Source organism: Podarcis raffonei, chromosome 12 (genome assembly GCF_027172205.1).
Source record: "Podarcis raffonei isolate rPodRaf1 chromosome 12, rPodRaf1.pri, whole genome shotgun sequence".
In the NCBI taxonomy this organism is placed as follows: domain Eukaryota; kingdom Metazoa; phylum Chordata; class Lepidosauria; order Squamata; family Lacertidae; genus Podarcis; species Podarcis raffonei.
In genome coordinates, this window is record NC_070613.1 from 6,586,776 (window position 1) to 6,611,853 (window position 25,078).

Below are 25,078 nucleotides of genomic sequence, written 5' to 3' on the forward strand. Positions count from 1 at the left end.
GACATGTGTCCGCGTTCAGCTATTGTGTACCTTATATGTATCACACGTCTCTGTTTGTTTATGTCTTATTGTTGAGCACCATAGAAGATTTATCACACATATGCCAAGCAAGCAATGTCTTCTGCAGCCGCCAAGCGGATGGGAATCAGGTGCAATTATGTTGCCCAAAGGAATCCATCATATGATGGGAAACCATTGTTGTCAAATCAAGGGCTGCTGCATACAGTGGTACCTTGGTTTAAGAACAGCTTAGTTTATGAACAGCTTGGATTAAGAATGCTGCAAACCCAGAAGTCGGTGTTTTGGTTTACTTTGCCTTGGAAACAGAACATGTTCCGCTTCCTGTTGAGTGTGTCCCATTTGTAAATCGAGTCCCCACTGCTATGGGAAAGCACGCCTTGGTTAAAGAACGCTTTGGTTTAAGAACGGACTTCCGGAACGGATTAAGTTCGTAAACCAAGGTACCACTGTAGTAATTACAGATTGAATTTTGAATGTCATGAAGAAAAGCCTTTTTTCACACAAGAGCTGCACAGTCAGGAAGTCACAGAAAGCGGAAGACTCACTCTGGTACTTGAGTTGACAAAGGCTGATGGTTTGGTGGAGGAAAGGAAGGAGCATAGAGGTCTCAGACCCAGCAACAAGTGCTTCATTAAGCAGGGAGACCCATTTGCTTCTGACGTAGATTCAAAGAGTGTTGAAGAATATACTTGCAACCATGAAGACCAGAAGACGACAGTCTCCTTGACAGTCAACAGTAAAATTGCATTGTGCAAGTACTGTGGGATGAGTATTTTATTGCCCATTGATCTCTGATCTTGAACTTCATCATTCCATTGCAAGTTGTTCCTGAAATACATTGTACATTCTGTGTTCCTGGTCCTGGTCTTTCTGTTCTCTTGTCTCTGTGTTCCATTGCGTTTCGGTAGCATACATCCATGTCAGTGTCTCGTTTGTCGAGAAGGAGTGTGTAGAGATGACCTCCCGCCATCCCAAAGTGCTGTCTCCCTTTCAAGGCTGTGTGCCAATGCCTGGTGAAGCCAATGGAGCCATTTCCATTGAAAATCAACAGGCATTGGACCTGGATTTTGTATAGATTCCCCATTCCACTTTATATTACCTACAACCTTCCCTCGCCTCATATCATCCAGCTACTAGTGTTGGGTCGTCATACATTTATAAATCTGTGTTCTACAGCCCTCCCAGCACGGTTCAAAATGGAACTGAAGGATGTAAAAGCCACTGAAAATGAAACGGCCACACTACGCTGTGAGCTCACCAAGGCCGCTCCGGTGGAGTGGATGAAGGAAGAAAAGAAAGTAGCAGAAAGCAACAAGTACCGAATCAGGCAGGAAGAAACTGTCACAGAGCTGGCGATCCACGATTTAGACATGGAGGATGCTGGGCGCTACACCTGCACATGTGGAGACCAGAAGACCACTGCCGTCTTAACAGTTAACGGTAAAGTGTGTGAAATTGATCCAGCCAATGAATGTATCAATAGTCAAATTCTAGGATTATAAATAAGTTTGGGATTATGGAAGGGCTGCAAAGTAAATATTTCAGTCTCATTCTGTGGGATGGTTTGCTCATGTATAAAGGTACAGTTGAACAACTCTGGGGTTGCGGCGCTCATCTCGCTCTACTGGCCGAGGGAGCTGGCGTTTGTCTGCAGAAAGCTTCCGGGTCATGTGACCAGCATGACTAAGCCGCTTCTGGAGAACCAGAGCAGTGCACAAAAACGCTGTTTACCTTCCCGCTGGAGCGGTACCTATTTATCTACTTGCACTTTGACGTGCTTTTGAACTGCTAGGTTGGCAGGAGCTGGGACTGAACAACGGCAGCTCACCTCATCGCGGGGATTCAAACCACCGACCTTCAGATCAGCAAGCCCTAGGCTCTGTGGTTTAGACCACAGCGCCGCCCGTGTCCCTACTTGCTCATGTACACACATGACTTAATTGTTTTGCACTTGATTGATTTACAAGTGATAACTGGCAGCTGAATGTTTGAACTAGTGGTCAGCATTGTGCAGGAGAGGACACTGGGTGACTTGAAAGTTCAGCCTGCAAGGTTTCATCTGGGATGACTTATTTGCCCATGAAAGTTGTTACTTAGATGTTGCCGTCATCAAGTAATGAACGTATGTGTACCTGCAGTAAACCAGGCCTATAGTAGTAGAGGAGGTGGTGGAAATAGTAATAATAACTTATTATTAGGTGGTAATAGTAATAATAACTTATAACACCATAAGACCAGTTTCTGGCAATTTATACTTTCTTTTTGGTACTTTCACAGAATTTTTAAACCATAAAGATTTGAGATGCCTTGTGTTGACATTTTGAAATTTGGGGTCTTGTACGTTGTTAAGAATGGCAATTTTCAAAACACTGAAATGTGAAACTAGGAGCTATTCACAGCCATGCAGTAAATATAGTTTATTGTTTTGGTCATCATAGTCATTTGCATTCCGTTGCAGTGAATGCCACGTGTTTACTGTGTTTACTGTGTTTACTGAAACACTTATTATTATTGCTAGATAAAAGTCCTGATTGACTCCTGTTCTCCCCACTGTCCCACCGGGCAAGCTGATACAAATTAAGTATAACTCTTTAAAGCTATCACTGCCATCCTGGCAAAAGCAAACTTACTAGGGAAAACCAGGTATTCACCATGGACATTGAAGACAACCTTGCATATGGTTAACGGTAACAGTGCCCCTTATTGCAGCAAAATCTCTAATGTTGTGAATGACGCTCTTCTCCATTGTTTCCACCAATTGTTTCTTTCCTCCAAACAGCTTTTTCTTTCTTTTCTTTTTTGGACGAAGAAGGAGCCTCCTCCGGGGTTTCGCCTTCCCAGAACTGTTCCTCATATTGCACCTACGAGCGTTATGGCCCATGTTTTGTCTTCATCTTTTGTTGTTGGCTCCACAGCCCTCAAGCCTGAATTCAAGCAACGGCTGAAGAATGAGAAAGGGGAAGAAGGTGGAACAGCCAGGCTGCGCTGCGAGGTGACGGTGATTAAGGCGCCAGTGGAGTGGAGGAAAGACGGCGTGGTGCTTCATCCCGGTCCCAAATACGAAATGAAACAGGAAGGTGCCAAGCACGAGCTAGCTGTTCGCGATTTGGAAACCAAGGACAGTGGAGAGTATTCCTGCATCACTGGGGATCAAACCACATCGGCAAAGCTGGAAGTTAAAGGTAGGAGGCAATTGTCGCCATTACAATTTGGCAGTCTAATCCTTTGCGACGGGGTGAGCTCCCATTGCTCTGTCCCAGCTCCTGCTAACCTAATAATAATAATAATAATTTATTTATATCCTGCCCTCCCCAGCCGAAGCCGGGCTCAGATTGGCTAACAACAATAAAAGTAACACAGTTTACATAAAACCACAATGAATTAATTGAAATGCATTCTAAAATCAATTCATTCTAAAATCAATTCAGAATCAAATTAATGGCAACCACTGGGCTAGCAGTTCGAAAGCAAGCCAGTGCAAGTAGATAAATAGGTACACTTGCGGCGGGAAGGTAAACAACATTTCCGTGCGCTCTGGTTTCCGTCACGGTGTTCCGTTGTGCCAAAGTGGTTTAGTCATGCTGGCTACTTGACACAGAAAGCTGTCTGTGGACAAATGCCGGCTCCCTTGACCTGAAAGCGAGATGAGCACCGCAACACCATAGTCGCCTTTGACTGGACTTTACCTCTCTTATTTAGGGTTGCCGTATTTCAAGAGGTATAAATCCAGACACAAAAAGTTGTTTAGCTTTTTTAAGGGCAATTGTCTGATAGTCCCTCCTCCAGAGCCCAGGTCATCTGCACCAGAACCTGAACCAGAGTCGCCCCTCCAAACAAAAAAGATAAAAAAATAAAAACCCAAAATCCAGGATATTTTAAATTCCCCTTGGATGAACATGTAGGACCCCCAAAAGAGACATGTCTGGGAATTCCTAGACATATGGTAACCCTATTTTTTTGTATGCCAAGAATGTATAACTCAACATGCATGGCCATTGCGTTAGACACTGGATCCAGGGTAGGCTTTAGCTAGATCATGGTACGTTCCAATTTAATTTTAAAAAAACAGTTGCAATGCAGGCAATTTAAAAAGTAGGAGAAATGGAAGCTTTATATTCTCCAGATGCTGTTTTCTGTGGCATAGTAGTAAATTCTGTGTTCCTTCTTGAATGGTAGAATATTCACAGTTACCCCATGGGTTCTCACTCAACTGCTTAGATCTGTGGAAGTGGCACTGTTGCAGGCGCCACCTGATACTTGTTCCGCCCTTCCAGAAAACCAGCTCTTTTAGTGTGGCAGCAGCACCCACACTTTGGAACTCCCTGTCTATTGACATTAGGCAACCACCTTTGATGTACTAACTTTGGCACCTGCTTACAACATTTTTTATTAAACAAGCTTTTATCTGTAAGATGCCTTGAGTCCCGTCAGGGTTAAAAATAAATAAATAAATAAATAAATAAATAAATAAAATATCCAGACATGTACCGTATTTTTCGCTCTATAACACGCACCTGACCATAACACGCACATCGTTTTTAGAGGAGGAAAACAAGGGGAAAAAATTCTGAATGAAACAGTGGATGTATCATTTTTGTGCCTCATGCTGTGGCCACAGACATGTGATCTGATGGTGAGTTTGGGGTAGCCCAATGCAAAAATCCTGAGAATCCCTGTGGATCTGTGCTTTGTAACCACGTTTTTGCACCATTGCAGCCCCAGGCAACAGTGGGTGCGTGATTTTTTTGGTGGAGGCTGTAGCCATGGACATGCTATGTGATCTGATGGTGAATTTGGGGTGACCCAATGCAAAGATCCTGAGGATCCATGTGGATCCATGCTTTGTAACCACATTTTTGCACCATTGCAACCCCAGGCAACAGTGGGTGCGTGATTTGTTTGGTGCAGGCTGCAGCCATGGACATGCTATGTGATCTGATGGTGAATTTGGGGTGACCCAATGCAAAGATCCTGAGGATCCATGTGGATCCATGCTTTGTAACCACATTTTAAGTGGGGAGCGAAGGAAAAACAAAGAAGGGACATGAGAGGGGTGTGCAGAGAAGCAGCTGGCTAAGAATGCAGGGGAGGGATTTAACGGGAGGGAGGAAAGGAAGGCAAAAGTCCCCCCCCCCCACACACCCAAGCCAGCCCTCTCTCTCCTCCACTTGCATGCTTTCCCTAAAATGCTTCCCTGGATGCAGCAGCACCGGAGGACGGAGATCCTTTCCTTTCCCCTCTGCTTGCCTGGAGGGAAGAGGTTGCCTGGAGGGGAGGGGATTTGCCTGCTCTTTGTTCCGTTTGAGCAAACAGCAACCGAAACAGAAGCAGGTGGGCAGTAAGACCCTGAGGCAGAATGCAGGAAAGCAACAGCTTCCTCTCTCACGGAGCTCCCTCCTCCCTCCTCCCTTCTCCCTGACGCGCGCGATTGGATTTTTGCCTGATTTTTCCTCTGCGCTTCGGAGGGTCAGCTCCAGGGACCCCCCCCCCCCACATTCGCTCAATAACACGCACAGACATTTCCCCTTACTTTTTAGGAGAAAAAATCTGCGTGTTATAGAGAGAAAAGTACGGTAGATTTTGACACATTATAATCTTTTTTTTACTGCTAATTATTTTAAAGCATTTTAAATTGTTTTCAACTGCTTTTTCAATTGTTAATTTAAACATTTCTTGGAAAGCACTTAGAGGTTTTCCTACACTCAATCAATATACTGTATTGATACAGTGGTACCTCGGGTTACAAACACCTCAGGTTACAAACACTTCGGGTTACAGATTCCGCTAACCTGGAAGTAGTACCTTGAGTTAAGAACTTTACCTCAGGATGAGAACAGAAATCATATGGCGGTGGCGTGGCGGCAACGGGAGGCCCCATTAGCTAAAGTGGTACCTCAGGTTAAGAACCGTTTCAGGTTATGACTGGACCTCCGGAATGAAAGAAGTTCGTAACCAGAGGTACCACTGTATTGTTTAATAAAAGAAATATGCATGCCTGGCTTGTAGGATAGTTACAGAGAACAAAGCACTGGCTGGATCAAATGGTGATGGTCCACACTATGAGAACTTTCCCCCCTCACTTTCCACCATCGCTGACACTTGCAGGACTTGACATCACCATCATTAGGGGGCTGAAGAACATGGAGGCCTTTGAGGATGAAGATGTGACCTTTGAGTGCAAGGTCTCCCACGACAATGCGAAGGATGTGGAGTGGAAGCTTCAGGAAGCCTCTCTCCAGAGCAATGAGATGAACAAAATCTCCGTTGAAAAAGGCAGGGTCCACATATTGCAGTTGAGGAAGGTGACCCAGCAAGATTCAGGCACCGTCACCTTCCGGGTTGGACCATATACCTCCACAGCACAGCTCAAAGTGAAAGGTAATCCCACGAGGGCCGTTGTGACAAAACTACTAGGCAAGCCAACTATGTTACCATATTTTTCGCCTCATAAGACGCACCGGACCATAAGGCGCACCTAGTTTTTAGAGGGGGAAATCAAGAAAAAAAATCTTATTCCCCCCCCCAGCCCCAAAGAGCAAAGAAGCCAAGACAGTGAGGGGGATCCATCCCGCTGGCTATCTTGGCTTCCTCTTTAGCTGCGCGCAACCTCTCCAGCCGGGAGAGGCTGCGCGTGGCTAAAGAAGCCATAGCCGCATGCAGCCTCTCCCTGCCGGAGGGGCTGTGCGTGGCTATCCCTGAAGCCTTCTGAGTGCAGCGCAAGTTCCCGCTGCACTCCTTAGGCTTTGGGTTCCTTTTGCTGACTCTCCTGGCTTCGGCGAAGGGAACCTGAAGCTTCCAGAACACAGCGGGAACTTGCGCTGAGCTCTGAAGGCTTCAGGCGGCTATCCCTGAAGCCTGGAGAGTGAGAGGGGTCGGTGTGCACCGACCCCTTTCGCTCTCCAAGCTTCAGCGAAAGCAACGCGAAGCCTCCGGAGCGTGGAGGGAGCACTCCCTCTGCGCTTCGGAGGCTTCGCGTTGATATCACTGGAGCCAAGGAGCCTGCATTCGCTCCATAGGACGCACACACATTTCCCCGTAATTTTTGGAGGGGAAAAGTGCGTCCTATAGAGCGAAAAATACGGCATATCTTGAGCCTGTCCTTGTGATTGGCAGAAGGGAGAAAATATATCAATATTTTTTAGCATAATCGGCTTCCGGTTACTGCTGTAAAATGTTGTGAGACAGGAACTCATAATTCCACAAGACAGGCTGAATATGACTAAGGAAAAAGAAACAGATCAGTACATGTGAAAGAAGGGGGAGAAAAATATTTTGTATTCTAATGAGCATTGCGATCACTCAAGGCTGAATGTATTTGTTGTGCAATAAGTTTAAATAAAAGGGATGTGGGTGGTTCTGTGGGTTAAACCACAGACCCTAGGACTTGCTGATCAGAAGGGGTTTGAATCCCCGCGAGGGGGTGAGCTCCCATTGCTCGGTCCCTGCTCCTGCCAACCTAGCAGTTCAAAAGCACGTCAAAGTGCAAGTAGATAAATAGGTACCGCTTTGGCGGGAAGACGTTTCCGTGCTCTGCTCTGGTTCACCAGAAGCGGCTTAGTCTTGCTGGCCACATGACCCAGAAGCTGTACGCCGGCTCCCTCAGCCAGTAAAGCGAAATGAGCGCCGCAACCCCAGAGTCGGCCACGATTGGACCTAATGGTCAGGGATCCCTTTACCTTTACCTTAAGTTTAAATAAAACAGACTAAGAAGAACATGAAATAATTTCTGAATCTGCAAAATTAATCACACGAGCCTGGAACCTGTTTTAAGGCACTATGAGGCACCTGGGTCGTATTTTCTGCTAGTCCCTCTAGCAGTTTTCTAAAATACTATTCATATTTTGTATTTTTAGCACCACTTCCCACATTTAAAGAGGAGCTGGCCACCAAAGAGTTGCAAGAGGACAGTACGGCCATCTTGAAATGTGAAGTCTCCCAGCCTGGCGTATCGGCGACATGGAAGAAGGGAGCCCAAGTGATTTCTCCAAGTTCCAAGTATGAAATCCAGCAAGAAGGAACAGTACTCACCTTAAAGATTTACAATTTAAAACCAGAGGACTCTGGCAAATACACCTGTGACATTGGGAACCAGAAAACCACAGCAACCATCTCCGTTGAAGGTAGGGGTTTTATTAAGTCAACAGGTCCTAGGATCTGTACTGCAAATTACTCGTCCCTAGTTGTCTTTCTTTCTAGACTAAAAGGCCTTAACTGGCCTTGGATACTAGCTATTTTTCTTAACCATTAACATTTAGGTTATCAGAGCCCTGCGCTGATGAGAACCTGTCAGCTATAAGCTTTATAAAGGTAAAGGGACCCCTGACCCCTGACCGTGGCCGACTCTAGGGTTGCGCTGCTCATCTCGCTTTATTGGCCGAGGGAGCCAGCGTACAGCATTCAGGTCATGTGGCCAGCATGACTAAGCTGCTTCTGGCGAGCCAAAGCAGCGCGTGGAAATGCCGTTTACCTTCCCGCTGGAGTAGTACCTATTTATCTACTTGCACTTTGACGTGCTTTCGTACTGCTAGGTTGGCAGAAGCAGGGACTGAGCAACGGGAGCTCACCCCGTTGCGGGGATTCGAACTGCCCACCTTCTGATTGGCAAGTCCTAGGCTCTGTGGTTTAACCCACAGCGCCACCTGCGCCCCATAAGCTTTATAGTGTATGAATAAATATAAAAGGCTAGTCAACATAAACAAATCTATATGTACTAAACTACTAGTACATAGTTTCTGAGAAGCCTCCTCTTACCATTGCATCCTACCCTTGCCATTTAGATCCATGGATGTAGCATAGCTTACCCTGAAGCAACATCGCACTGTGATTTAGGAGCCAGTGTGGCATATTGGTTAGAGTGTTAGACTATGAACTGGGAGGAAGAAATTTAAAGACTATCTTCAGAAATACTGTAAAATTAATGAATGTTAAAATGATGTTGGATTGAAAATAAGTGGCATTAGCAACAAAGTTAATAAGAATATGCAAAAATGAATTGATAATGGATGAAAATATAGAGTTATAATATGTTAAGATACAGAGTTAAGATAAACGAAAGAGGGTAAGGATTTGCTGATTTGATTATTTAAATGGGAATACAAAAAGGGGAGGTGTGAGGAGGCCAAGGAAATAAGCTAATGAGTTTAAAGTTACAAAAAACGGATTTGTTTTTAATTCTTTTTTAGCTATTTGTCTTTTGTATTTTGTATTTTTATTCTTCTTTTTTCTTTTTTATGTATTTTTCTATGTTCTCTTTTTTGTATCTTTTTCTTTTTATATGACCTTTTTTATTTTTTGTAAACTTAAGTTTTTGTAAAACTTCAATAAATATCTTTTTTTTAAAAAAAAGACTATGAACTGGGAGACCAGGGTTCAAATCCCCACCCAGTCGCGAAGCTCACTGGGTGACCTTAGGCCAGTCACCATTTCTTAGCCTAACATACCTCACAGGGCTGTTGTGACGATTAAATGGGGAGGTGGAGAACCATGCACCCATCTTGAGCTCACTGGGAGATAAATATGGTTTTTGAAAAATGCTCGGAGTCGAGTGTGGATTTCATGCTCTTTATTCAGCTCATAGTAGTGAGGAATGTTTTCCCGAACTGTCTGCTTTATATACATTATTTACACAATGGGCCCCATGTGATTGGCTAATTCTGGGATTCTCCTGTAGGCCAATCAGGTTGCGGATTCACTTCCACCTGGAGTTGGATTGGGTGGCTCCTGCGGACCAATCAGACTGCTGCATTCTGGATCCTATTGTTCTAGGACCAATCAGACTGCTGAATTTGGATCCTATTTAACTCAGTACATAACAGTTTTTATATTGCAATTTTATGTTGTGAACCACCCTGAGATCTGCGAATGATGGGTGTTATACAAATGTAGAAAATAATAATAATAATTCTATAGATGTAATGAAATAAACGAATGCGAGCATGTGCTTTCAGCGGCACCAAGTTCTGTAGAATTCACTTCCTCTACAAGTGAAGCAAGGCCCAACATTCTTAGTTTTTGGGCATTTGTTGAAAACTTTTATCAAGAACATTAGGCTCAAGAGCAATTGCCTGTCTGCCTCTCCTGATCTGTAGCTGATGGTCTGCATTACAAATCCCCAAATAACCATTTGCCTTCAACTCACAATCATCTCATTCCTCCCATATGGCCCTCAGCTCTCCCAGCCCTTTTTGAAACCCAGCTTGAGAGCCAGGAGGCTGAGGAAGGCTCGGTGGTCACCCTTCTTGCTAAGCTCTCCAAACCTGACGTGCCCGTGAAGTGGAGCAGAGGCTCAGTCCGACTGCGAGCCAGCGACAAGTACGAGATGAGGCAAAAAGGCTCCACTGTCGAGCTTCTCATTCACAATGCTCAGCCAGAGGACTCTGGGAACTACACCTGTGACTCTGGGGACCAGCAGACCACAGCATCAGTGCTTATCAAAGGTGAGGAGGAGCACATTTCCTTAAACTTTGCTGCTGCTGGGACTGGTCTTGCAAGATCTGATTTCTTTCCGCAGGGCCTGTAAGACAGAGTTGTTCCGCCTGGCCTTTGGCTTGGAATCAACTTGATCCCCTTCCCCTCTTTCCTTTTTCCTTTCTCCTTCTGTGATGGAACTCCTATTTGGGGACTTTCCTGGCTTTTTTCAGGCCCACGTAGGACCAGTCTGGATAGCTGGTCTTGGTGAAGATTTGACGTTTTCATCCCCAAAAAGTTTTTGATTTGAGTTTCTACTGAAATGAGGCTGCATTTTAATGCTGTATTTTAATCTTGTTTTTAAGTTGTATTTTAATTGATTGTTTTATACAATTGGCTGGGGAGGGCAGGGTATAAATAAAACTTATTATTATTATTGGAATATCAATGAGCAGACCCTGGAGAGCATGTTATGCCCAAGTTAGCTTGACTGCATTGGCTCCTGGGCTCAGCACGAGGTGATGGTTATTTTCTTTCAAATCCTGAATAGCTTGGGCCACATGTGTACCCTGTCCACCAAAGGAGGAGGGATCGGGGTTGGCCGTTGTTGAGGGCAGCCAGTTCCTCTGCTATGGAATTCCCCAACCAGTGGGACTTGCTAGGCTATGCCTTTGCTTAGTGAACACTGGCAAGGTGTTTTAATAACCAAATAGGTAAAGGGACCCCTGACCATTAGGTCCAGTTGCGGACGACTCTGGGGTTACAGCACTCATCTCGCTTTACTGGCCAAGGGAGCCGGCCAACAGCTTCCGGGTCATGTGGCCAGCATGACTAAGCCGCTTCTGGCGAACCAGAGCAGTGCATGGAAACGCCGTTTACCCTCCCGCTGAAGCGGTGCCTATTTATCTACTTGCACTTGGACGTGCTTTCGAACTGCTAGGTTGGCAGGAGCTGGGACTGAGCAACGGGAGCTCACCCCGTTCCGGGGATTCAAACCGCTGACCTTCTGATCGGCAAGCCCTAGGCTCTGTGGCTTAACCCACAGTGCCACCCACGTCCCTAATAAGCAGATAAAGGTAAAGCTAAAGGTACCCCTGCCCGTACGGGCCAGTCTTACCAGACTCTGGGGTTGTGAGCCCATCTCACTCAAGAGGCCGGGGGCCAGCGCTGTCCGGAGACACTTCCGGGTCACGTGGCCAGAGTGACATCGCTGCTCTGGCGAGCCAGAGCCACACACGGAAACGCTGTTTACCTTCCCGCTAGAAAGCGGTCCCTATTTATCTACTTGCACCCGGGGGTGCTTTCGAACTGCTAGGTTGGCAGGCGCTGGGACCGAGCAATGGGAGCGCACCCCGCCATGGGGATTCGAACCACCGACCTTTCGATCGGCAAGCCGTAGGCACTGAGGCTTTTACCCACAGCGCCACCCGCGTCCCATAATAAGCAGATACTTCCTCATAAAAGTGCAGGGTCTCCATCTGCTGGATACAACCCAACCAAACTCTTAAGCCATCTCTGTCCCACTGGCCCCAAGTGGGAGAGTTAAGTTCAGTGATATCAGTGGAACTTAATTTTAGCTTGGGCTGGATAATTGTACCCCCATGTCCTTCTAGTTTTAAATATCTGGGCCTTTCTTTAAAATGTTCTATACATTTCTATGTGTGTTTTCAATAAATGAAGAAGCAACTGATACACCAGTTAATTAAAATCTATTAGAGATCTGCAACCAATATTTTGGCTAGTACATTCCAACACAGATGGTCTGTGCCTCTACTGTCTCGTGTAACTCTGTCCCTAGTCCCCAACATTAATTAATCTAGTTATCTCTCGCTTGGACTACTGCAATGCGCTCTATGTGAGGCTACCTTTGAAGGTGACCCGGAAACTACAACTAATCCAGAATGTGGCAGCTAGACTGGTGACTGGCCGCCGAGACCTCATAGCACCGGTCTTGAAAGACCTACACTGGCTCCCAGTATGTTTCCGAGCACAATTCAAAGTGTTGGTGCTGACCTTTAAAGCCCTAAATGGCCTCAGTCCAGTATATCTGAAGGAGCATCTCCACCCCCATCGTTCAGCCCGGACACTGAGGTCCAGCACCGAGGGCCTTCTGGCGGTTCCCTTGCAGCGAGAAACCACGTTACAGGGAACCAGGCAGAGGGTCTTCTTGGTAGTGGCCCCTGCCCTGTGGAACGCCCTCCCACGAGATGTCAAAGAGAAGAACAACTACCAGACTTTTAGAAGACATCTGAAGGCAGCCCTGTTTAGGGAAGCTTTTAATGTTTAATAGGTTCTTGTATTTTAGTGTTCTGTTGGAAGCCGCCCAGAGTGGCTGGGGAAACCCAACCAGACGGGTGGGGTATAAATAATAAATTATTATTATATTATTATTAATGTTCCACAAACAAACTATGGGCTGGTGAAATCGGAACCACCACTTCCACACAAAAAACTACCAAAGTGTTACACAATCCACTCCCCTTGGCCTGAAACATTAAATATCCACATTGGAAACCCACCCCATTAATTTTCTCAAGATTATAATTTTTAGTGCAAAAACAATTTCATCTATATGTATAAAACAAAACAAAAAGCGACACAGGTAACAAAGTTTAGCTGCCATAACTGTATTACTTTGGTTACTATTATGAACCAACCCTGCATCATTTTCTCTGCCTTTCCCATTTCTGTCCTTTTATAGCTTTGCCAGTACTTTTTGTTAACCTGCTTGAGAATCAGGAGGCGGTAGAGGGCGGCACAGTCACCTTGCGCTGTGAGATCTCGAAAGGTGGCGCACCTGTGAAGTGGAAAAAGGATAGGTCCCTCCTGAGGTCCAGTGGCAAGTACACCATGAAGCAAGTAGGGACCGTGGTGGAGCTGATTGTTTCTGAGCTGACTGCCGATGATGCAGGAGTATACAGCTGTGACACAGGAGACCAGGAGACCACTGCTTCATTGCTGGTGAACGGTAAGGCCTCAGACGTTCTTTTGGAGAATCATAGAATTGTTGGAAGGGATCTCAAGGGTCATCTAGTTCTAACCCTCTGGAATGCAGGAATCTCAGCTGAAGCGACCATGACAGGTGGCCAGCCAACCTCTGCTTCAAAACCTCCAAGGAAGGAGAGTCCACCGCCTTCTGAAGGAGTCCGTTCCACTCTCAAACAGTTCTTACTGCCAGAATTTCCCCCCTGATGTTTAATAACTTTCTTGTAACTTGAATCCATTGGTTTGAGTCCTACCCCTCCAGAGCAGGAGAAAACAAGCTTGCTCCATCTTCCATGAGACAGCCCTTGAGATATTTGAAGATGGCTCTCATATCTCCTCTTACTCTCCTGAGAGATGATGACTTATTTGTCACTTGCTGACTTATTGGTTACTTGCTATGCAAAAAAAGCCTCTTAGCAGCTTAAAGGTAAAGTAAAAGGGCCCCTGACCATTAGGTCCAGTCATGGCCGACTCTGGGGTTGCGGCGCTCATCTCGCTTTATTGGCCGAGGGAGCCAGCGTACAGCTTCCGGGTCATGTGGCCAGCATGACTAAGCCGCTTCTGGCGAACCAGAGCAGTGCACAGAAACGCCATTTAACTTCCCGCCGGAGCGGTACCTATTTATCTACTTGCACCTTGACGTGCTTTCGAACTGCTAGGTTGGCAGGAGCAGGGACTGAACAACGGGAGCTCACCCCGTCGCAGAGATTCGAACTGCCGACCTTCTGATCGGCAAGTCCTAGGCTCTGTGGTTTAACCCACAAAGACACAGAGCGTAAGTAACATAAAATCAAAAAGGGAAAAGACGAACAAGGCACTATAACAAAATAGAGGTTGGGGAGAAGCTCAATTCATACACACACACTTTTATTTGTTTTTTAACATATCATTTCCAACAATCATTTAACATAACTTCTTATATTATACAATATTTTAGACTTCCGTCAACAACTTCTGAAGATTTTCCATTCTTTATCACTTGTTCTGCATTTCTTAATTTCTCTATTACTTTTAATTATCTTAACAAATAATTCTCATCATAGTCTTTCTTGCAATATTTCAAATAGTTCTCCTTACAGAACTTCATGCAGTCCTACTAGCGTAATCTGTTTATTACAATTGCTTTTCAAATAGTTCAAATATTTACTCCAGTCTTCTAAGAATCTCTGTTCCCGCAGATTTCGAATCCTTCCTGTTAATTTATCTAATTCTGCATAGTCCAGGGGAGAAGCTCAATTCAGTTCACATTTAAAGGCAGACTTAACTAATTCTCATTTTCCAAAACAATATGTGAACTGGAACACTTCATTCTTTAAAATGCATACTCTTAATTTGGCAATACAGTTCCCCAGCCATGTAATTTGTTCAAAAATACATCTACCAGGGTCAAGCATGGTGAAAATAACATGCAAATTTTGATTACATTTGTGGAATGGCTTTTGTAGATACATGTAAAGCAGGCAAAATTGCATACAAAATGTATCTATTAGGAGAAATTCACATTAAAATGCTGCTTTATTTTCACAAGAACCTTTTAAAAAAGCGCAAACTAATGAGGAGAACTGAACTTAAGATGGGAAATGTAATGTATACAGTGGTCAGTGCCTGAGTTTGTGTCTGGACTAAGGATTCTGAGCTTCTGTGTTCTTATTCGATATGTGATGTCCAGTCACAGAATATTTCAGGATTTGGGCCTCTGCCATTGGCCCTTGAACTCTGAGTCATGATTTGCAGCTTGGAAGTTTAGATAGCCAATCACGTTGGGAGTGGGAGTGGCCCAGGCTTTCAGGAATATATATAAGCAATTGCTTTCCCCGTTTCCCAGTTCTGTAGTTCAATAAATGTTCTTGCAGTTATTGCTGTGTCTTGCCTCACAGGAACCCACCTACTTTTCAGGAAAAACGAGAAAGTAATACTGAAATAGACAGATTCATCCATTCCTATTGTTTGCATGGGTTCTTTTTTCCCAGTTTTAATGGCCAAGGTGTGTACTAAACAGCCAAGTCGTGGTTATTTATCTGTTTCCTGCAGCTGATGAATATTAGAGACCACATTTTACAGGTGCTTGTGAATAGTGTAGCAAGAGATATGGAAAGAAAAAAGGAACTGGGAAAAAAAATATATCTTTCTGCTTTAATTTTAGAAGCGCCAGCCACCATAGTGGAGGCACTGAAAGATATCACCTTGTACGAAAACGAAGATGCCGTGTTCCAGTGCAAGGTCTCTCGGGAGAAGGCAAAGGACGTGGAATGGAGTCTGAGCGGGGTGCCTCTCCAGTCCAACGAAATGAACGAGATTGCGGTTCAAGGGAAAATTCACACGCTCACCCTCCGGAAGGTGACGCTCGAAGACTCCGGCTCTGTCACTTTCAAAGTGGGACAGAATTCTTCTGAGGCCCAGCTGACCGTGCAGCGTAAGTGAGCTAACTCTTTATAGGGGGAATCTATGTTACTGACCCTCAAACTGGTCCACCATTTTTTTTGCAAATGAGGCCCAGCTAATTGAGCAGCACAAATAAGTCTGTCCTTTAGAGGGAGAACTCTCCCTTCTGTCAAAATAATCTAGATCCTGCAATACCCTGTTGTGTCTATCAGAAGAAACTTAGCCCTGTTGATCGAAAAATGTGCTCGTCTACTCAAATCACAGATCTCTTTATTCTAAGTGCAAACCCTGGGGTTCCTTTGAGGTGAATATTGGGGGTGAGAAGCAGCGATTCAAGGTCCCAGGACTACTGTGCTTAAGTGAGACTACTATAATGATTTTACCTAATGAAACTTCTGTGGGTAGTGATGTTTAAGAATTATTTTAATGATTATTTTGTGTGTGTGCATTTGGCTGCATTGTTTGGTACATACCGTATTTTTCTGTGTATAAGACGATGCTTTTTGCTAAAAAAAAATAAGGCAAAAATTGGGTGTTGTCTTATACATGGATAGTGAATGCAGAGGGGGGACGTGCGATTAATGGCAGCAGCAAGCAGGAGATTGGCAGCGGCAATTGGGCAGGTGATTGGTGGCTGCGGCAAGGCCTGCTGGCGATTGGCTGTGGCTGCGGCAATTGGGCAGGTGATTGGCAGTTGTGGCGAGGCAGGCAGGAGATTGGCTGCTGCGGGAAGTGGGCAGGTGGGCTGTTGGTGGCAGCGAGCGGGCAGACAATTGGCGGCTGCGGTGAGGTGTGCCATCAGCAGTGGCTGTGGCAAGTGATCGGCAGTGGCGGGCAGGCGGGTAAGCGATTGGCAGAAGTGACCTCCCTCACCCCCTCCAAAAAAGCTAAACAACTTATTTTCTTAATTTTGGGTTTAAAAAAATAGGGGTTATCTTATACATAGGGTGTGTTATACCTGGAAAAATATGTTATTTTACAAATAGAGAGATTTGGGAAATAAATATAATATATTTATATTCTGAAAATATGTACAAAACAATGCAACCAAACAAAATAATCATTACAGTACTCACAGAGGATTTATTAGATAAAAGCTTTTACATCCAGGGAAGATGTTCTAATTAGATGTTGGACAGTGTGAGTCCTCTTATTTTTTGCAGAAAAAATATCCCCCCCCCCCGGGAATAGTGCAAAAGTAATTAATTTTGTATGCTTGCTGAACAACTAAGCAGCCCATCGGGGGATGAAGCCCGTCTCACTGTGTCACAGTTCTCTGAAATAATGGTATGTGATAACCTCTGGCGGGACATTCTCAATAGTGGTACCCACGCTTTAGAATGACCATCCTTATCAGGCACCATTGGTATCTATGGTAACGGAGTTTTGACACCAGGTAAAAGCATGATTATTCATCCAAGCATTTGACTAAATTGGTACCCCTCGTTTAGCTGAAGTGGTTATATTAGTATCTTACTGGATTAAGTTGCATTTAAACAAATATTGTTTTATGGTATTTGAATGCTGTTCCTCACTCTGGGGCTGTATTAACAATGAAACATGGGTTCAAATTGTATTTGTTTGTGTGTACACACACACATATGCATATACATACCATTCCAGCAAAGGCTTTGTTTTTCCCTCTGTACAGCTGCTCCAGTAATCTTCATAAAGCAGCTGGAGAATATGGAAGTAGATGAGAACGCCACAGCTATCTTCCGCTGTGACCTTTCCAAGCCCAATGTCCGCATGGAATGGAAGAAGGGTTCGTCCACAGTCCAGCCCAGCCAGAAGATTGAAATTAAAGTAGAAGGAACTGCCCACAGTTTGATCATCCGTACCGCGGTCCCTGAAGATTCAGGAGAATACAGCTGCAGCACAGCTGACAGGAAGACCACAGCGAGGTTAAAGGTTAAAGGTAAGAACCTCTCTTTGGAGTTTATAACTAACAGGTGTGGGGAACCTTTTTTTGCTCCATGGAGCAGATCTTTATTAGGATTGGGCCAAATTTAACAGGTGGCTGGGACTGTCCACCTGTCAATCATCTGAGGACAAAATGGCACCGGGTGATTTAGTGCTCTGAAGTCCTGAAGCATCTCACTTCTGAAGCAGCTCACAGCAATGTGAGGAAGAGGCCATGATTTTTAAAGGGGGTTCAGTGAAAATCCTTTTGCCACCAGAAAGGGGTTTGCCCTGAACTCCCTGAAAAAGCTAAGTCTTGTTACAGCAGAGAGTATGGTACAAAACCTTTCCTGATCAGGTATAAGTCTGTATTGAATCTTGCCAGACTGAACTGATGATGAGGAGCTGAATTCCTCTGCATTGACTGTGTGCGCCAGTTCCCTATGGGGAACTGTTGCATGCAGCCAGCACAGGATTGGACCCCATATCCTGCCCACCAGCTGAGAATCTGGCCTCATGAGCCAAACTGGAACCTCTGGTGGGCAAAAATTAACCCATGGGCCAGAGGTTGCCCACACCTGCTTCAGTCTAACAGCATAAAAGTGTGAAGTTATCCTCAGTTTGCTGGGAGAAATGAAAATAATAATTGTGAAGTATATTACACAGAGGAAAGCACTACTGAAAATGATTGCAGTAACTTTTATGCCTGGGCTCACCAAACCCTTTATGATTTCCCTTGAAGTTCCTCAAATGTTATGCCTGCAGACAAACCACAAAATTCATAGCGAATTTTGCCTTGATCCCACCTGGTTGCAACTGAGGAATGTTCAGGTCTCTCCCCAGAATTTTATTCTAATCTTACAACAATGTTTAGGCTTCTTCTGAAAGTCCGCAGGTGCTTTGCCTGGGAAAGAACCTCCAGACCAGCATAAAATTTCAGCTTAGACAATTTTTGGGGTAGCATCACTACTTTTGGAGGTTGCTCCAGACAGCTTTTTCCTTTAAGCTAGTATTTTACAGAGATGGGAGCAAAGAGATCAACCGTTATGTTTTGTATTTTTGTGTACTAGGGCTTTAGGGGTGTTGAGAGCATTTGGCCCAAGGGTTCTTGACTGAGCACACCCTCCCGAGTGCTAGTGCAATCGGGGCATTTATTTATCCATATACCTCATTTATATAGCTTGCCCCATGAGAGATGTTTTCTAGGCAACCCCAAAAGCCATCACTTATATAAACTAAGAACAGCTATGGCAAATGCTATTAAAAACAGAAGGTAAAGGGACCCCTGACCATTAGGTCCAGTTGTGGCCGACTCTGGGGTTGCGCTGCTCATCTCGCTTTATTGGCCGAGGGAGCCGGCGTACAGCTTCCAGGTCATGTGGCCAGCATGACTAAGCCACTTCTGGCGAACCAGAGCAGTGCACGGAAACGCCGTTTACCTTCCCGCCAGAGCGGTACCTATTTATCTACTTGCACTTTGACGTGCTTTCGAACTGCTAGGTTGGCAGGAGCAGGGACCGAGCAACGGGAGCTCACCCCGTTGCGGGGATTCGAACCGCCAATCTTCTGATTGGCAAGTCCTAGGCTCTGTGGTTTAACCCACAGCGCCACTCGCGTCCCATTAAAAACAGAAACACATCAACAACTCATTTTTTTAAAAAACGAAACCCGACTGCTATTCCTCTTCTGAGCCAGAAGGAGGCATGATTAAGAAACTCTATCAGATACGAGTTCTCTTGCCTTTCAGCTCTCCCTGTCCTTTTCAAACGTGGTCTCCAAAACAAAGAGGTTGAGACGGGGAACACAGTGTCCTTGCGTTGTGAGCTGTCCAAGCCTTTGGCCCCGGTGGCCTGGAAGAAAGGGAAAGTGGTGCTGCAGTCCAGCGACAAGTATGAGCTCAGGCAGGAAGGGAACTTTGCAGAGCTCCTCATCTACGATGTGGAAGCTCAGGATGCTGGCGAGTACACCTGCGATTCAGGAGACCAACAGACAACAGCCACCGTGAAAGTCAAAGGTAGGAGAAGTTTGGGCTTGTTCCCAGTCCTTCTGCATGCTTGCCTTTGTGGCCTGGAGGGGTCGGCATTTTTTTATCTATAGTTCCACTCCAGAGATGTAAGAAGTGTTAGACTTGCCTCATTGCCATCATGTTTTACCCTGGATTGGTAGGAAAGCTACAGTGGAAGCGTATCCTGCAGGGAGCAGGCTACTGACTACAGAAAAATGGTAAGAATAGTGCCTGTACATGTTGCCTCATATCTCAGGTTCTACAAATGCTATACAGTAGTACCTCAGGTTACATACGCTTCAGGTTACAGACTCCGCTAACCCAGAAATAGTACTTTGAGTTAAGAACTTTGCTTTAGGATGAGAACAGAAATCGTGCTCCTGCGGCGCGGCGGCAGCAGGAGGCCCCATTGGCTAAAGTGGTGCTTCAGGTTAAGAACAGTTTCAGGTTAAGAACGGATCTCCAGAACGAATTAAGTACATAACCAGAGGTACCACTGTGTATATATATATATATAGAGAGAGAGAGAGAGACCCTGAGAAAAAGAACATACAAAACCTACAATGTAAAATCAGGAAAAAACAAGCAGGAAAACTCTTATAAAGGTAAAGGGACCCCTGACCATTAGGTCCAGTCATGATCGACTCTGGGGTTGCAGCGCTCATCTCACTTTATTGGCCGAGGGAGCTGGCATACAGCTTCCGGGTCATGTGGCCAGCATGACTAAGCCGCTTTTGGCAAACCAGAGCAGCGCATGAAAACACCGTTTATCTTCCCGCCGGAGTGGTACCTATTTATCTACTTGCACTTTGGCGTGCTTTCGCACTGCTAGGTTGGCATGTGCTTATAAAGGTACTAACAAGCAAAAGTGGGACAGCAGAAAGAAAAAAAAATAAGTGAAAACTGGGACTCTGTGGGTTATGATTCATTGGGAGGGGGCTTGCAACTGTCCCCTTGCCCCTCCTGGTGCCCCCTTCCGCTGCCACCTACAGACCAATTCTGCCATGTCTGTGGCTAACGGTTGGTGTAACAATTTCATTTTCCATATGAATGAAACTCTGGGGAAACCTTTTAGCATACTCTGATTATGCCACATCCTGTTTTTACATATATATCCATATACCTTTACCGATCTCATCTCTGACAGTGTTGCCATAGATGACATCTCTGCAAAGTCCAGCAGAAGCTGGTGTGGGCACATCTTGCCAGAGTTCCTTATTAATTAAAGCCGTGATCTATGCCCACAAATATTTCTCAGTCCACTTGAGCGTCCAGGCCCTCCGTTTTGATAGGGTTAGGGTTATCACTGCCCTGATCTTCTCTTCCCTGCAGTTCTGCCAGTGCTCTTCAAAGAAGAATTGCAGAACGTGGAATCAGAAGCAGGTGGAAAGGCCGTCCTGCGCTGCGAGATCTCAAAACCCGACGCTCCTGTGGAGTGGAGGAAAGGAGCCATCGTCCTTCAGCCTAGTGCCAAGTATGAGATGCGGCAGAGAGGCACAAGTATTGAGCTGATCATTCACAATCTGGAGCCCGAAGATTGCGGCCCCTACACTTGTAGCACAGGAGATGAGCTGTCGACAGGCTCCGTTTATGTACAAGGTGCGTTCACCATAATACGGCTGGATTTTGTAACCCAAAACTTACACGTACCATATGGCGGTGCAAAACCACACTGCTCCCAGAGCAGCACATTCACCCAACACCAAAGCATATGGGCTGAGACACAGTATTGTAATTCTGTGCGTAAAGTGGTTTGGTGGTGCTTTGCTTAAATCCCTGAGTCTAGAATTTAGAATTTATTATTTATACCCCACCCATCTGGCTGGGTTTCCCCAGCCACTCTGGGCAGCTTCCAACAGAGTATTAAAATACAGTGGTCTGTTAAACATTAAAAGCTTCCCTAAGCAAGGCTGCCTTCAGATGTCTTCTAAAAGTCAGGTAGTTGTTCTTCTCTTTGACATCTGGTGGGAGGGCGTTCCACAGGGCAGGCGCCACCACCGAGAAGGCCCTCTGCCTGGTTCCCTGTAACTTGGCTTCTCGCAGTGAGGGAACCGCCAGAAGGCCCTCAGCGCTGGACCTCAGCGTCCGGGCAGAACGATGGGGGTGGAGACACTCCTTCAGGTATACTGGGCCGAGGCCATTTAGGGTTTTAAAGCTCAACACTTTGAATCGTGTTTGGAAACGTACTGGGAGCCAGTGTAGGTCTTTCAAGACTGGTGTTATGTGGTAAACAGCTGCCCAGAATTGACCTGTGCCTCCATGGACAGCTGTGAGTCCAGAAAGACTCCTAGGCTGTGCACCTGGTCCTTCAGGGGCACAGTTACCCCATTCAGGAGCAGGGAATCTCCCACACCCACCCGCCCCCTGTCCCCCAAGAACAGTACTTCTGTCTTGTCTGGATTCAACCTCAATCTGTTAGCCGCCATCCATCCTCCAACTGCCTCCAGACACTCACACAGGACCTTCACCGCCTTCACTGGTTCTGATTTGAAAGAGAGGTAGAGCTGGTTGACACACGTATTCACATCGCTTTTATCTCTCACTACCTGGCTACTCAGCACGTGATGCCGTTCGGTTGGGTGTGTCCTAGCTTCGTTGACATGCATTAATGTGAGGTGCTATGAAAGTTCTGTCTACGGCTCTCGATGTGTGAGATCTCATTCACACATGCAAGTTTCTGTCACAATGCTTCGCTCATTGAGTAACAAACCTGTATGTGTGAACGACACATGCATAGTCCCGGGTGTATGAAAGCAGTAGTCACTGCCACTCTGTATTGGCAGAACATTTCAAGCATATATAAGCCAAAAAGCCAGAGCTCTCCTTTTAGTTTACTACTAGGCATCATTTTATGCTTCATGGTACTCATGTGAATGGTCCCTGTAATGTTTATAGGGGTTGCTCGTGCGTAAGTTACTGCCACTCTGGGCTTGGTTGCCTGATTAAACCTTTCTTGTCTGGACAGCCATTAGCTCCGTGGCTGCTCAGTCACTGGCAGAATCCGTCAGTGGGCGTTTCTTGAATTTCTTCCAACACAGAAGTTCTTTGACACCAAGTCTCCTCCTACTCTCCCTGCGCGAAAGTCTTCTGCGCAGGGTGGGCGTGGGCAGCGGAGGATCTGTGCTCTCCCCGCTGGTCTCCTGCGAGGAGTCCTGGAGCCTTTCCACCGATTCCCCCATCCGCCCCCCTTCACCCCTGGTGTTACGCTGATTGCCTTCCCCAGCAGATGGGCTGCCTCTCCCTCTGCTGGGCCCCTCTCCAGCATCGCTCGGGAGCCTTGCCTCCTCCTCTAGCTCCGATGGCAGTTCCCTGACAGTCCCCTGGCAATTGGAGGTTGTGATTAGGAGGTTTTTTTGGGGGGAGGGGGAGAGGTGAAGGGACTATATAGCCTATTAGCTTCCTGCCATTTCCCCATTCAAAATCAACCCACCCTGGCTGCTTTCTTGCCTGTGGGAGAGAAGTTACAAGGTCCCTGTACCTTTTCCCTGCAGGGAGAAAAGCTGTTTAGAAGTGTGATTTTGAGTGGGTAACAGTGGAAGGAGAAAGGGTTAAGTATTTCAGGCACAGCATGAAATTAACAGCTTCCTACAGCTACTTTTCAACTTGCTTCAAGAAACTGTTTATGCATTTCCCACAATTACCATCTGGTTTGGTTCCAAGGAACTGTCAAAAGGTTTTTTACAAATGTACATTGGGATGAATTGTTGAGCACTCATTCTCTTATCATTTGAGGAAGGTTTTGTTGTGTATCTAAGCCGTGCCTATCAAAGGCGACACCCGAGAAAGAAGAGTTGGCACATCTGCCTAGTTTGCATATCAGGGTGCAATATTATGACAAAAAGTATCAATTGCTTGATTGTGTGAAAGCAAAACCCCATCTGTCTTGTTTAAGCTTGTTTAAAGTTTGGGGCAGATTATACAGTCGTAGAATCAAAGAATTGTAGTGTTGGAAGGGACCCCAAAGCTCATCTTGTCCACCCCCTGCAATGCAGGAATCTCAACAGATGGCCATCCAACCTCTGCTTAAAAACCTCCAAGGAAGAGTGTTAGAAAGTTAGTCAATGTGACAAGAGAACAATTATTTATTAAGAAGCTGTGTTAACTGATCCCTACAATCCCATAGATGTCATGGTGTTGTCCTATGAATGCATGCTCTGTACCTACCAAAATGGTGGATTCCCATATCTGTTTTGTCTTAACATGATGGAGGGTCCAGCAAGTTGAATTATCTTGAAGTTCTGGTGCAGGCTCATGGTATTTTGATGCCAACATTAGACCAAATTACAGCTCACCAACGTCTTGGTTGTACCTAGTTTCCAAAGTATTTTTAAGAATGTGATCAGTTGCAATCATAGCAGGTCATTCTCAAAGACCACTATCCCATGGCAACATCACAAGTGAGCATGGCAGGAGTTGCCAACACGTAGCCATTTCTCCAGGATAAATGAGTTTCGACCATTGGCCTTGAGTGTGTCTCTGTGTAATTGTGAAATGTTCTTCGGTATCAATCTTGATTGCTAGGTTTGTAAGTTCCCTACTGATGTTTGTCTCTTAAGTGGTGGGTGTTGTCGGTTTCGTAAAAGCTGGTATGTTTACACATGTGTTCTCCCTTGGTATGCATTCTCTTACTTTGTCACGCAGAAGAGGAAGTGCAGATAGTTTCTGGTTTAAAGAACACGGATGTCTTTGCGGGCGAATCAGCCACTTTCACTTGCGAGCTCTCGCGCCCGGGCATGCAAAACGTACAGTGGTGGCTGGACGGATCTCCCCTTCAAAGCAGCCCCGTGAACGAAATCTCTGTGCAAGATGGGAAAGTGTATACTTTGACCCTAAAGGACCTGGGGCCCAATGATTCAGGAATTGTGACCTTCAGAGCGGGCCCCCTCATATCTTCCGCTAAATTATTAATCAAAGGTATTTTGGCTTTGGATTCAGTTGCCCAACGGGCCACGCCACAAACCACGCTGCTTACGCTTCTGGCTTCAGGTGGCCCTTAACAACTTTCTGCAAAATGGCTACTGGAAGGCATGCATTAACCAGTAAGCTCCATCTTACTAGCTTATCTGCTGGCCTCTTACAAGATGTTCCACTGCAGGTGTTCTTTCCAGTACTAGTTCATGATAAGGTGTAGCATACATGCACATGCAGAGACAACGGAGGTTGCTCCCAAAGACTTCCATGGGCCAGGAGAAAAGTATGAAGCCCCTTTTAAACTCCAAGTTGTTTGCAGACTCTCATAAGCATAGCGTAGACAGCTAGGCAGAAGGATACTGCTTGAAAAGGCAATAAAAATGTGAGATTTTCAGAGGTGATTGAATGCTGGCAGTGTGCATATTGAAATAGAAATTTTCTTGCAAAGACACATCCATATAACCA

The 25,078-nt window shown here is 45.6% G+C and overlaps 1 protein-coding gene across 1 annotated transcript in view; it reads left to right on the plus strand.

Moving 5' to 3' along the window:
• OBSCN (obscurin, cytoskeletal calmodulin and titin-interacting RhoGEF) overlaps nt 1–25,078 on the plus strand; it is a 201,055-nt gene that overhangs the window by 116,336 nt on the left and 59,641 nt on the right. The window contains exons 50-60 of the mRNA XM_053359224.1: nt 1,198–1,461; nt 2,937–3,203; nt 6,127–6,399; nt 7,875–8,141; nt 10,191–10,457; nt 13,130–13,396; nt 15,557–15,826; nt 17,447–17,713; nt 19,445–19,711; nt 21,035–21,301; nt 24,344–24,616. Of these exons, the coding sequence (XP_053215199.1) occupies nt 1,198–1,461; nt 2,937–3,203; nt 6,127–6,399; nt 7,875–8,141; nt 10,191–10,457; nt 13,130–13,396; nt 15,557–15,826; nt 17,447–17,713; nt 19,445–19,711; nt 21,035–21,301; nt 24,344–24,616 (2,949 nt within the window). The remainder of the gene's footprint in view (nt 1–1,197; nt 1,462–2,936; nt 3,204–6,126; nt 6,400–7,874; nt 8,142–10,190; nt 10,458–13,129; nt 13,397–15,556; nt 15,827–17,446; nt 17,714–19,444; nt 19,712–21,034; nt 21,302–24,343; nt 24,617–25,078) is intronic.